Source organism: Triticum urartu, chromosome 5, assembly GCF_003073215.2.
Source record: "Triticum urartu cultivar G1812 chromosome 5, Tu2.1, whole genome shotgun sequence".
Taxonomy (NCBI): Eukaryota; Viridiplantae; Streptophyta; class Magnoliopsida; order Poales; family Poaceae; genus Triticum; species Triticum urartu.
The window spans coordinates 208,488,692-208,500,929 of record NC_053026.1 but is presented as its reverse complement, the minus strand read 5'-3'; the positions used below and the strand labels follow the sequence as shown (position 1 = coordinate 208,500,929).

General features: G+C 44.0%; 1 protein-coding gene across 1 annotated transcript; it reads left to right on the top strand.

Annotated features, from left to right (window-relative positions):
- Positions 1 to 4,275: 4,275 nt before the first annotated feature.
- LOC125508419 (tRNA nucleotidyltransferase cca2-like) lies at positions 4,276 to 11,381 on the top strand. The gene is made up of 15 exons (XM_048673129.1): positions 4,276 to 4,675; positions 6,272 to 6,402; positions 6,877 to 6,994; positions 7,282 to 7,334; positions 7,465 to 7,514; positions 7,610 to 7,708; positions 8,028 to 8,137; positions 8,282 to 8,409; positions 8,582 to 8,672; positions 9,173 to 9,256; positions 9,879 to 9,941; positions 10,048 to 10,192; positions 10,404 to 10,568; positions 10,673 to 10,770; positions 10,861 to 11,381. The coding sequence occupies exons 1-15, from the start codon at positions 4,349 to 4,351 to the stop codon at positions 10,978 to 10,980; spliced, it is 1,782 nt and encodes a 593-aa protein (XP_048529086.1). The 5' UTR covers positions 4,276 to 4,348; the 3' UTR covers positions 10,981 to 11,381.
- The last annotated feature ends 857 nt before the right edge of the window (positions 11,382 to 12,238 follow it).

Sequence of the window (12,238 nt, the reverse complement as noted above, 5' to 3'; positions counted from 1 at the left end):
GCATCATTAGAAGAATGATGTGATGGATAAGACCCAATCTTAAGCATAGCACAAGATCGTGTAGTTCGTCTGCTAGAGCTTTTCTAATGTCAAGTATTTTTTCCTTAGACCATGAGATTGTGCAACTCCCGGATACTGTAGGAATACTTTGGGTGTGCCAAACGTCACAATGTAACTGGGTGACTATAAAGGTGCACTACGGGTATCTCCGAAAGTGTCTGTTGGGTTGGCACGAATCGAGACCGGGATTTGTCACTCCGCATGACGGAGAGGTATCTCTGGGCCCACTCGTTAAAACATCATCGTAATGAGCTCAATGTGACTAAGGGTTGGTCACGAGATGATGTGTTACGGAACAAGTAAAGTGACTTGCCGGTAACGAGATTGAACGAGGTATTGGGATACCGACGATCGAATCTCGGGCAAGTAACGTACCGATTAACAAAGGGAATTGAATACGGGATTGATTGAATCCTCGACATCGTGGTTCATCCGATGATATCATCGTGGAATATGTGGGAGTCTACATGGGTATCCAAATCCCACTGTTGGCTATTGGCCGGAGAGTTGTCTCGGTCATGTCTGCATGGTTCCCGAACCCGTAGGGTCTACACACTTAAGGTTCGGTGACGCTAGGGTTGTAGAGATATAAGTATGCGGTAACCTGAAAGTTGTTAGGAGTCCCGGATGAGATCATGGACATCACGAGGAGTTCCGGAATGGTCCGGAGGTAAAGATTTATATATAGGAAGACCAGTTTCGTCCACCGGGAAAGTTTTGGGGGTCATCGGTATTGTACCGGGACCACCGGAAGGGTCCCGGGGGTCCACCGGGTGGGGCCACCTATCCCGGAGGGCCTCATGGGATGAAGTGGGAAGGGAACCAGCCCCTGGTGGGCTGGTGCGCCCCCCTTGGACCTCCCTTGCGCCTAGGGTTGGAAACCCTAAGGGGGTGGGGGCGCCTCCACCTGCCTTGGGGGCCAAGCCAGCCCTAGGCCGGCGCCGCTCCCCTTAGATGGGATCTGTAGGGGCCGGCGCCCCCCAGGCCCCCTATATATAGTGGAGGGGAGGGAGGGCAGCCGCACCCAAGTCCCTGGCGCCTCCCTCTCCCCCCGTGACACCTCTCTCCTATCGTTGGTGCTTGGCGAAGCCCTACCGAGATCCCGCTGCTTCCACCACCACGCCATCGTGCTGCTGGATCTCCATCAACCTCTCCTCTTCCCTTACTGGATCAAGAAGGAGGAGACGTCTCTCCCAACCGTACGTGTGTTGAACGCGGAGGTGTTGTCCGTTCGGCGCTTGGTCATCGGTGATTTGGATCACGACGAGTACGACTCCATCAACCCCATTCTCTTGAATGCTTCCGCTCGCGATCTACAAGGTATGTAGATGCACTCCCCTCTCTCTCGTTGCTAGATGACTCCATAGATTGATCTTGGTGATGCGTAGAAAATTTTAAAATTCTGCTACGTTCCCCAACAATAAGTGTCCGGGTTGTGATTAGCAAAACAAGCAAAGCTTTACAGTGAACAAAACGACTACGGACCACGGTGAATCTACAAGCTGGCAACAACACAAGCCGGCAGAAGACACTAGTGCAATTCACAAATTTGACAAGTGATAGTGCTATTCGGGTCGAAACAACCACAAATAGGATGTGCTCAGATTTGGCTATGTCTATGGATCTAGGAAATGCTTGGAAAAGAAAAATAAAGACCTAGCCATGGAAAAATTGCTACACACGGAAGAAGCAGTGGGACCTACCAAATGCAGCAAAGGGGGTCTAAGTTAAGACGAACTATATCGTGATGATGGCTAAATGATTTGGGCGTGTTACTGAAGTGAATCTAGATCTCTGAAGATGAACTATGACGAACTCCGACGAACTTTGCATGAACCATAATGGAGAGGAACACTTACAAATTTGCGAAAAGGAAGATTCAAAGGCTTCGAGCTCTGCGAGTGCGGCCGCAGCGGCTTCAATGGAGGTCCGGCGACGGTGGCTCTGTTGTTGCAGTTGTCGTCGGAGGCGGCGAGCGTGAAAGGGCGTAGTGGCATCGGGAGCGAGAGGAAGAAGAAGCACGAGGAGCACAGAGGGTAAAGGGTAAACTCTGGGGGTCCTTGGGCCTATTTATAAGGAGGGTAGAAACCGAAACGACTGGAGCAAAATCCCAGGCGGTGCGATAAATTTCGGATGGAAAAGTGCCTCGATTCTTGCACCTATCAAACCCACTCAAAGATTCGTTGTGATGTCACGTGGGGATTCCGGAGATCCGTGAAGTGATGTCACGGTATGGGAGGCACAGAATGACAAGTGTGGAACAAGCTACATGACCTGGCATGTGAGTTTGACCCGGCCAGAAGTGTCATAAAGAAGCGAGATAAGAAGCAATGGAGGGATGGTGCGATGCCGGTTTGAGAAATCCAGAGCTTAATCGTTCACCTTTTTGTTTTTATTCATCTTATTTTCAGGACAAGTTTAACATGGATGAATCCAAATTAAACTGGAGGGGGGGGGCTAATGTTGGGGATATTTCCCCTGACCATGACCCAGCCCTGTATACGACCCGGCTGAGGCCTGAAGGCACTATGGGTCGTACTGCTCAATGGGTCAAGGAGACAAACCAAGAAACGGGTTGAAGACCCGTGAAGTGACCTGGCCATGGGCCAACTTATACTGAAGAAGGTGGGCCGACTCGATCAGAAAGCCCATATGGAAGTACTTTCTTGGGAAGCAAGACAATAAGAATTAGAATAGGATACGAGTTGTTATCACGACCTGAGCTTTGTTGTAAACCTGGGGACTCGACCTGTTATATAAAGGGGACCCCCCAGGTCGAAAAGACTAAGTTGCAATCTCTCGAAAGCTAGGTTAGCGAATCCGCATCCTTGTAATCGAGGTCTTCAGCAATATCAATAAAGCAGGAAGTAGGTCTTTACCTCCACCGCGAGGGGCCGAACCTGGGTAAACTCGTGTCTTTCGTTCCCGATCAACCCCGTTCAAGCGACCATCGAGTTGCGATGACCTCAAGACTTAGTCCTATCACGAGGACATCTGCCACGACAAAACCACGACAAATATCGATGCTAAGAAGAGGTAAATGGACCACATGAAGGAGGCTACAAGAATCCAAAATGATCTGAGTCATTCAATCAGCTATATCCAACGTCTCACGCCGCTCCAATGATGTATCCATCATATCATATATAATTTTAAAACATGTTATTGCATGAATCATAATTTAAAAAATAATATTAAATGTATTAAACACAATTAATGTTGAAATCAATCTGAATTACGTTTTTTTGGAGGAAAAGGCCACCATGGCTAGCTTTATTAACTTAGTCAATTATTACATCGTTCACAAGGTGGCTGATTAAGAAACCCGGGGGTTCATCAGACCAACTTCTATCGGACTTATTACAAAAGCTGAATTTTGATAGCTCATGAGCGACACAATTTGCATCACAAAAAATATGCTTAAAGATGACCTTTCCTACTAATGGAGCCGAGTCTATGCACTCCGCAAAAAACGTTGCTGCCGCATCCCACCATTTCTTTTGGCCTTGACAATAATTCACCACGTTCAGAGAATCGGACTCCGCTTCAACTCTGTTAAACCCCATCGCATTCACCATGTTTAAGCCATCTCGCATTGCCATAGCTTCGATGGTCACCACATCTGATGCATACTGTATGAATTTACATTGTGCCGCCAGAAATCGGCCTCTATCATCCCGAATAACAGCAGCAGTCGCACCTGAGCCTTCCTCTGCATGAAATGATGCATCGACAATGAGTTTGATAAATCTTGGGTCTGGCTTCGTCCATTTATGTATAATGTTCCCCGTCTTGCGACTAACTGAATTGATATGATTCCCAACTAGTCTAAGAACTGAACTAGTCCATCGAGAAGATGGTGGGCAAGAGTCATGGTGAGTATGTTGTCGACGTAATCACCAGATATACCAACAACCAGTAGCAATAATCTTCTTGCAATTTATTCTGGGCATGATTTGGAGTGGCGCGTCGTATTCTACCAGCAGAAACTCCAGTATGGCTGAACCTGACCAATCAACTTGCACAGCATGATTGATCCGGTTAGTTAGGCCCAGTCCAGACCATAAATTCCTTGCTAAGACGCATTGGAATTACGATTATAACCTTGAATTTTTTTATTTTTTTGGTTTTCCTGTTCGTGTTTTGCCTTCGGCAAATCAGGACTGTTGATGTGTCTTGCATCTTATCAAACGGCTGCTTCGAGGTCCTGGCCGTGGTAGTGCAGCCGAACGGGCGGCGCAGGAGGCCACGAAACTACGAATGCCTTCCGGGGTAGCGAACCCGCCGCATGTCTCTCCGCCTCCTCCTCCCACCTCGCGGCAGCCTACGCCTCCTTTCCCCTCTCCGTCGCCACCAGACCCCAAGGCCTCCGCCCTTTCGAACGACTGCCACCGGCGTCCCACAGAGGGCCTCTAGTTTCTTCAGTATCCCTATCCGCGCCTTCACCAGTATCTCCGGCATGGCTGCTGGGACGCAGCAGCAGACCGTGGAGGTTAGGGAGAGCGTGGAGCTGACGGAGGAGGAGGAGCGGATCTTCGCTAGGCTGCTGGACGTCGTCCGCCACTTCGGACTCGGCACCCAGCTCCGCGTCGCCGGGGGATGGGTCCGGGACAAGGTGAGCTTAATTGAAAAGCCTGGTGAGTTTAATATGTAGGGTTTATGGCGTGGCTTCTTGTCGCTCGCACGATATGTTGGGAAATCTTCAATATTCATGTCGCATTGTTTTCCTGCGTATCAGAATTTGTTTGTGAAGAGATTGTTGAATGATGTAGATTAGGGCATCTCTACGGCTCTACCCCATCCCCATATCTTAATTCCCCATCCGTTAATTTCCCTTTTTAGGGAATTAAACATTTGGTCAATTAACCCATCCCAAAACTTAATCCCCTTCCCCCCTACACACATTTTTTTGTCAATTTATCCAAACGTTTGTGCAAATAATCCAAATAAATGCACCGCATTTCTATACAAACATAAAAAAATTCAAACAGACCACATCATAATTCTACTACGAGCATAAATAAACTTAATCTGATCCAACAAACAACTAAAACATTACCATAATTTGTGCCAAAAGGAATAGTTCATTCCAAAAAACCACCAAACACATGGTGGATCAAAAGTAATCATAGCTCATAAGGGGCTCATGCACTTGCGCCAGCCCGCCGGCACCACCATTGTTGCCGCCTCCACCATTGCTGCCACCACCACCAAATGACTTAGCCAAGATGTCCCCACGAGTTAACTCCCAGTATTATCTCGTCCTCTCGCCCATCTTGCTTGGATCCATGAACATTATAGCAAGCTCCTCGACCACCCTCTTGTTCTTGTCTTCCTCGGCCTCCAATGCTAGCCTTGCTCCTCACTCTTCATCTTCTTCTTTTTTTCCCTCGACCTCCGGTGCAAGCCTTTGCTCCTCAGTTTCAAGCCTTTTTCCCCTCCGATCGAGCCTTTCTCTCCTCAGCCACCGCCTTTGCCTTCCACCTCCCCTCCTCCATCATCTTTATCTCGCAGAAACAACTTATCTCCTCCTCCTTCCTTTCAGCCGCCAATGCCCTCTTCACCTCTACCATCGCCATGAGCTCTTGTATGCTCCAACAACTCCATTCTTCTTTGTGGTTTTTGCTTTTTTTTTGTCCATCCGAACGACCAGTGGGGGTGGATGGCTTCCCTTGCCGCCGGCGTTTCAGAGCTTGCGGCTTGGAATTGGCTGCTGGCGGTGGGTCTTCGGCGCCGGCGAGGGTGCGACTGGGATGGGGACCGGGGATGACCGATGTCGGTGTTGGGCAGGAAGGAGGTGGTCGAGTGGGAAGACTGCGGCTGCTCCCTATTTTTCTTGAGACTTGCCCATCCAAGAGCAAATATGAGCTAGTGGGAGGAAAATTTGGGGGGTGGGGTGAAGCTAAATATGGGCAATTAAACTAGGATAACTGACTGTTTTCTCATAAAGAGTAAAGAAGTGCAGAAGTGACATGTTCATTTTGGATTGTTATATTGGGCTGTGCTATTTGAATGTTGCATTTTGTATTAAACAATTGCATGATGCTTGCTATGAGCTGACTAGAAATCTCTGGAGATTCTGGAGGACTAGGATCATACCATGAACTTCCATCTTTTTGCAAGAAAGAAAGAATTAACACTGCTTATATTTTATGGAATGATGGTTTGGTAGTGTTGGGACTTAACTGTTGCTTTGGCATATTCTTGGCAGCTATTGGGGAAAGGCTCTGCTGACATTGACATTGCACTTGATAATATGACGGGCCAAAATTTCTGTGAGAGAGTAAATGAGTACTCAAAATTCATGGGTGAAGAGCAGAAAGGAATCGGCGTTATCCAGTGGTATGAAATTTTTATTACTATAATTCTGACACTCCCAATATTATTTCAGGAGCTTTTTGTTTGCTGATATCCATTTTTACTAAGTAGGTTGATTTTGTATTCCCGTGTTGTATTCTGATTGCCCTTCGTGTGCTTGGGTGACTCTGGCCACTCATGAGAATTCTTTTTCGAACCGGGTTACTCCCCTAGCCCTCTTAGTTGTGGCAGGGCTGCATGTGCGCTCACCTGTGTGTGTGCTTGTGGCATGGGCTGGGGTGTGTGTGTTTGGGGGGGGGGGGGGGGGGGGGGGGGGGGGGGGTGGTGGTGGTATATTTTTGACCTTTATGCTTTTATACAATATAATTTTCTTTGAGGTCAATTGCGTATGCATGGGAACAAGGAAATCGTCACAGTTTAATGCAAACAGAGTACTCTGTATATGTTCCTTGCATTTTATCATGTAACTGCGGCTGTTTATACCTTCTTTTTTGGCAGCAACCCTGATCAATCCAAGCACCTGGAAACTGCAAGAATGCTTATATATGGCATATGGATTGATTTTGTCAACTTGAGGTCCGAAAAGTACGCTGAAAACAGTCGTATTCCTACTGTGGTATGCACATGCATTTAGCATTACTTTTTGTACTCATTTTGTTGAGCTTATGCACAAACATTATCTCTTTGCATGTCTTGATCTTTTTCAAAGTCTTTTACTTTGCCGTGTGTATTTTCGACGTGGCAAACTACTAAAATATATGTTGATTCACTTGTAATTTGATACACTTATGTTTGGTGGCTCAGTATTTGCAACTTCTTTGTTTCTTATTCATCTCTTTACTTTTGATAATCTGTCGCAAGGCACAAGCAATTTACAGCTATCTCATGCTTTGTAATGTGCAGGAGATTGGAACAGCCAAAGAAGATGCACTCCGCAGGGACCTAACAATCAATAGGTAATGCCATGTGATTTATTTTCAAAATGAATTTGGTATTCTGTAATGTCATACTTTCATTGCTACAATGTTGATTTCAAGGTTTAACTTAGTTCCCTATTTAGTCTTTCTAAAATCCAAACTTCAACAGCTTATTCTTCAATATCAACACTAAATCAGTGGAAGATTTAACTGGAAGAGGTTAGTTTCTTTGCTATTACTAGTTTCTAAACCCATGTCATTATTTTGTAAATTCTCGCTGTTATGTACTCATGGTGATCCCATACTATGTGAAGGTCTTGAAGATCTGAAAAAGGGCCTCATTGATACTCCTTTACCTGCCAAGTCAACTTTCCTGGATGACCCCCTCAGGGTTCTTAGAGCAATTCGGTTTGGTATGTCCTGTGATCAATCTCAAATAGTTCGGGTGATCTTTTTCTAATTTTATTATGAGTACTAATACTTTCTATAATTTTATGATTTTAGAGGTGTTCATGATAAGTTTGACTTGCTAATAGCATCTTAACTTCAAGCCATTTCTACTTAGGTAATCTTAGCTGAAAACATTATAAAGTGTTTCTCTCTCTGATAAGTTGAAATCTTGCCCACTTGCTTGCTAGTGCAAATGCCTGCTATGGCGTATAATTAAAGGGTGTGACAGTGACTTGGATTAGTATTATTTTCTTTGCATATGCTAATATTCATCTCTGGCAGCTGCTAGATTCAGCTTTACATTAGCTGAAGATTTGAAAGAAGCGGCTTCTGATGAAAAGGTGAAGTCTGAACTTGGTAGCAAGATTAGCAGAGAACGAATTGGTCATGAGGTCTGATTTCTACACTAACTGTCAATCGATGCCTCCTTGCTTCTTCCTGCTTTTTTGTATAAGTAACGGAATTTCGCCATTGTGTATTGAGTGACGCCAAGCAAATCCCCAGGTCACTAATATTGTAGTTTGCATATTGTGCAGGTAGACCTCATGATGTCAGACAAACACCCTGTCAATGCACTGTGCCATATCCATGATTTGGGATTGTTTTATGTTGTTTTTGCTTTTCCTGAGAAACTAGAGCCTCCAGCTCTTGACAAACATGATTGGTATGTATCTGTTCTAGTATGCTAGTATGTATGTTTGGACTACATGCAATATGGAAGTACCCAACTATATGTCACACAGTTACATTTCAGATTTTTTGACTTGGTAGACTTTTACAAATTAGTATGCACTTGTCTATTTGTTTCCAATAGCTCATATTTTCTGTTGGTTCAGGCTTTGTGTTTCACATCTTGAAGCAGCATGGAATCTTGCACATTCTATTGGCCGTTCTGTGTTCAGTGGTGGTTCTGATTCCAAGTCACAGGTCTGCGGAGTTTTGATCATATATCTTGTTAAATAACACCCCCAAAATCATGTTTCTTGCATGGCATGTTATTTTAAGCTGTTTCCTGTGTTGACATTGAAATGCATATGACCGAAAGTAAAACTTAAGTAACCTTGAAATAATTTATAACGAACCAACATTATTCTGATTCTTCTCTGTAACAGTTTTGAATTCTTAAGGCATTTATAGAATGTTTTTGAACCTGATCGAACCATGACCGCTGGGAGTACAAAATATTGCTCTAAATCATTCAAGTATCTCTCTATAGATTCGTTGCAGTCTTATAGTTGATTTTGTATAGCACTGTAATTCAGAAAATCTATTATAGAAGTTTCTCACTAGTATAGTACTGTATCTAGAATTACTATGGTAGGCAACTTTACTACAAGTTATGTGCAATGGCTACCAAGAAACACATACTTGGCTTTTATGGATGCTATTTTGTTTTCCTAACTCTTAAGATTTACTATGATTTTTAGGATGAACAGCAAAGGCTTTGCCTGTATAGCGCGCTATTTACTCCAGTTCGAAATATGTTCTACATGGACAAAAAATCAAAGAAGGTAACATCCAACTCAGGCATCCTCCAGATTTGTCTAAATCCAAACATTTAACTATTTAGAAGGGCAAAACTCTGTATACGCTTGATGTTCTTTGGTTGACTAAGTCATCGACTTTTCTGCAATGGTGTAAGTGAACAAACTCATAACTAGACTGATCGGAGAGAGCAGGCTTGGGCCATCATGACCATATTCCGTTTTTCCTACACTAAACATAGGAATAAAATCATCTAACTCATGCATTATCTTTTTTCCTAATACAAACAGTATGTACATAAGCAGGTCAAATATTCTATTATAGTCTACCCTGCGGACACTCTTCAATGCTCTGCAAGTGTCTACCTGGGTACGCTTGCTTGTTTCATAGAAATAGATATTTTTCCGGACAGGTTAAGCTTCATCTGAAGCCGAACATGAGGTGCTAATCTTTGCCTGATAGTCTAGCTTAACTTTTGGTTAGACGGCGGGTTCTTTGCAAGGTATAAAATGGTTTATGTTATTTAGAAAGAAACTCTTGGAGGTTGGTAAATTTGTTAACAAACTAAACAGCTTGATAATCATCACATTCATTTGCCCTCTACTGTTTTATGGAAGTACTATAACAGGTCTGTTGTGTCATCTGCAGGTTCCAGTTGTTAGCTATATTATTCGGTACTCTCTAAAGCTGAAAGCTAGTGATGCTGACACGGTACACTTTATTGAGCAGGCCTAATCTCGAAAGCAATTGTTTATGCTTGCATGTGTTGTGTAATTTAATTAAAAAAAACTTTTCATTATCTGTTCTGTGTTGAAAGATTGTGAACATACATGTTGCGAGTGAAAAGTTTGCTGAATTAATTCTTCTCCTGGAGTCAAATGAGAATCTGGAAACTGTGAAAGAGAAGCTGGATGATGAATATCTAGAGATACCAACAGACTTAGTGAAACGTGTTTTTGCAGGTTAGTGCTGGCCATCCTTATTTTTAAATTTGGAATGTCCTTCATATTGGTCAGTTCCTTAAAATTTGAAGTTTCTGATGGTCTTGTTATGGGCATTCTAGGCACATGATATCTTTTGATTTAACTTGTTAGGGTATTGGATCAATTTGTTTGCAGTATTCTTATTTCCTTGTGTTACTGGATAAAATTTCTGACAGTTTGAGCATTTCAGGACTTATACTTCGTGAAATAAAAGGTTTTTGGCGTGTGGCACTGTTTATCTCAACTCTTGTCTATCCAGAAGTGGGCAATGCCAGCGATTCCCTCGGCAAGCAGGATGAACTAGATAAAATGAAAGAGAGATACATCAGTGTGGAGCGATCAATAACTGAACTTGGTAAAGAACTTACCTAATGATATTTTTAGTTTCCTATCATGATAGTTGATGTGTTCCTCACATAACTACCTCCTGATTTATACCTTGTTGTTCCACTTGACCAGATCTTGATGGCGTATGGAAAATGAAGCCGTTGCTTGATGGAAAGGCCATTATGGGGGTCATGCAGGTCAAGTCCGGAGGTCCCTTGATTGGAAAATGGGTATGTATGAACCCCCTGTAAACCAACTGATCATACTATTCCAGTTCCTGTGCATTCTTACTTAACACAAAGATGTGCACTTTCTCCCAGCAACAACGGCTAGTCAAGTGGCAGCTTGCGCATCCTCAGGGAACTATGGAGGAGTGCATGGAGTGGATGAAGCAGTCGGAACAGCAGTCAAAACGCCAGAAAATAGAATGCAGCACTTGAGCATCATTGACTGACATTTTGATTTTGAGCTTAGGCAGTCCTTAGAACTCAGTGATAGGTCACAAACTTCACATGGTCTCTGTCCGTGGGTCTCTGTCCGTTGATCTTGATTGCTTTGCCACCATGGCTACTTTTGCGTTCCTGGTTTCCTTCCATTGGAGATGGATGGGACGTTACTCTCTGACATGTACTCCCTCCGTGCCAAAATAAGTGTCAACTTTGTAATAACTTTAGTACAAATTTGTACTAAGGTTGAGACACTTATTTTGGGACGGAGGAAGTAGTAAAATAGATTTTCTCCACCAGAGTCTATTTGAGCCTTGTATTGAATATGTTTCTCCAACAAAAAAGTATGGATTTTTTTACTTCGAAAAAGGCAATGCGAGAACATCATGATGTAATGGGTATCTTGTATATCTAAATGGTTGATGATGTAACAAGTGTCATATATACCTAAATAGTCAGATCACGCTAACTCTAATTCTCCCAATATGTCAACTCATTATACCATCATGCATAGAAAGATAACCACATTTGACATGCACCATGCGTTTGGGGCGGGAGTTGGGCCTGGCTAGCTCAACCGAGCCTGTTCGAAGGAAAATAGGTAAAAAGTCAACATCTGCATTGTTTGGTTGCCTGCATTTAGGTCTCTCGCATTAGGGGAGCAATTTTGACATGTCGTTTGGTTGCCTGACTCGGCTCATGCAATTACACCATGTTTGGTTGCCTGCACGGGATATGATTAAGATTAACATCTATCCATAACACACGTTGTGGCGGCTGCAATCCATAACACACACGTTGTGGCGGCTGTAGTGAACGATGGCGAGGATACAAGCAACTAGTTTGCCGCACCGTCGTCGGACTCGGCGCTGAGGCCACCGTCCACTACCGCAGGGCGGGCGGTCGACAAGCAAGCATCCCGCCCTGGCGAGCAGTATAAGAGCATCTCCAACCGTTCGCCATCCCAGGGGCTAGAAAAAAACGCCGCTTGGGGGGCGAAACGATGATATTTTCAGCGTGGGGGCGATCGGCTTCCTAGCTGCCGCCCCCAGGTCGGCCCTAGATGCTCTTTAAAAAAGAATTAAAAACATAATTGGGCAAATTTCGGCAAACACGACATACATTCGGCGATATTTAGGCGGTTCACAATTTTTTTACATACAGAAACATAATAATAAATCTACTAAAAAGAAGAAAAAAAAACGGCCACGCCTACACGCCGAAGAACTCGCTGAACACGCCGAAGTCGCTG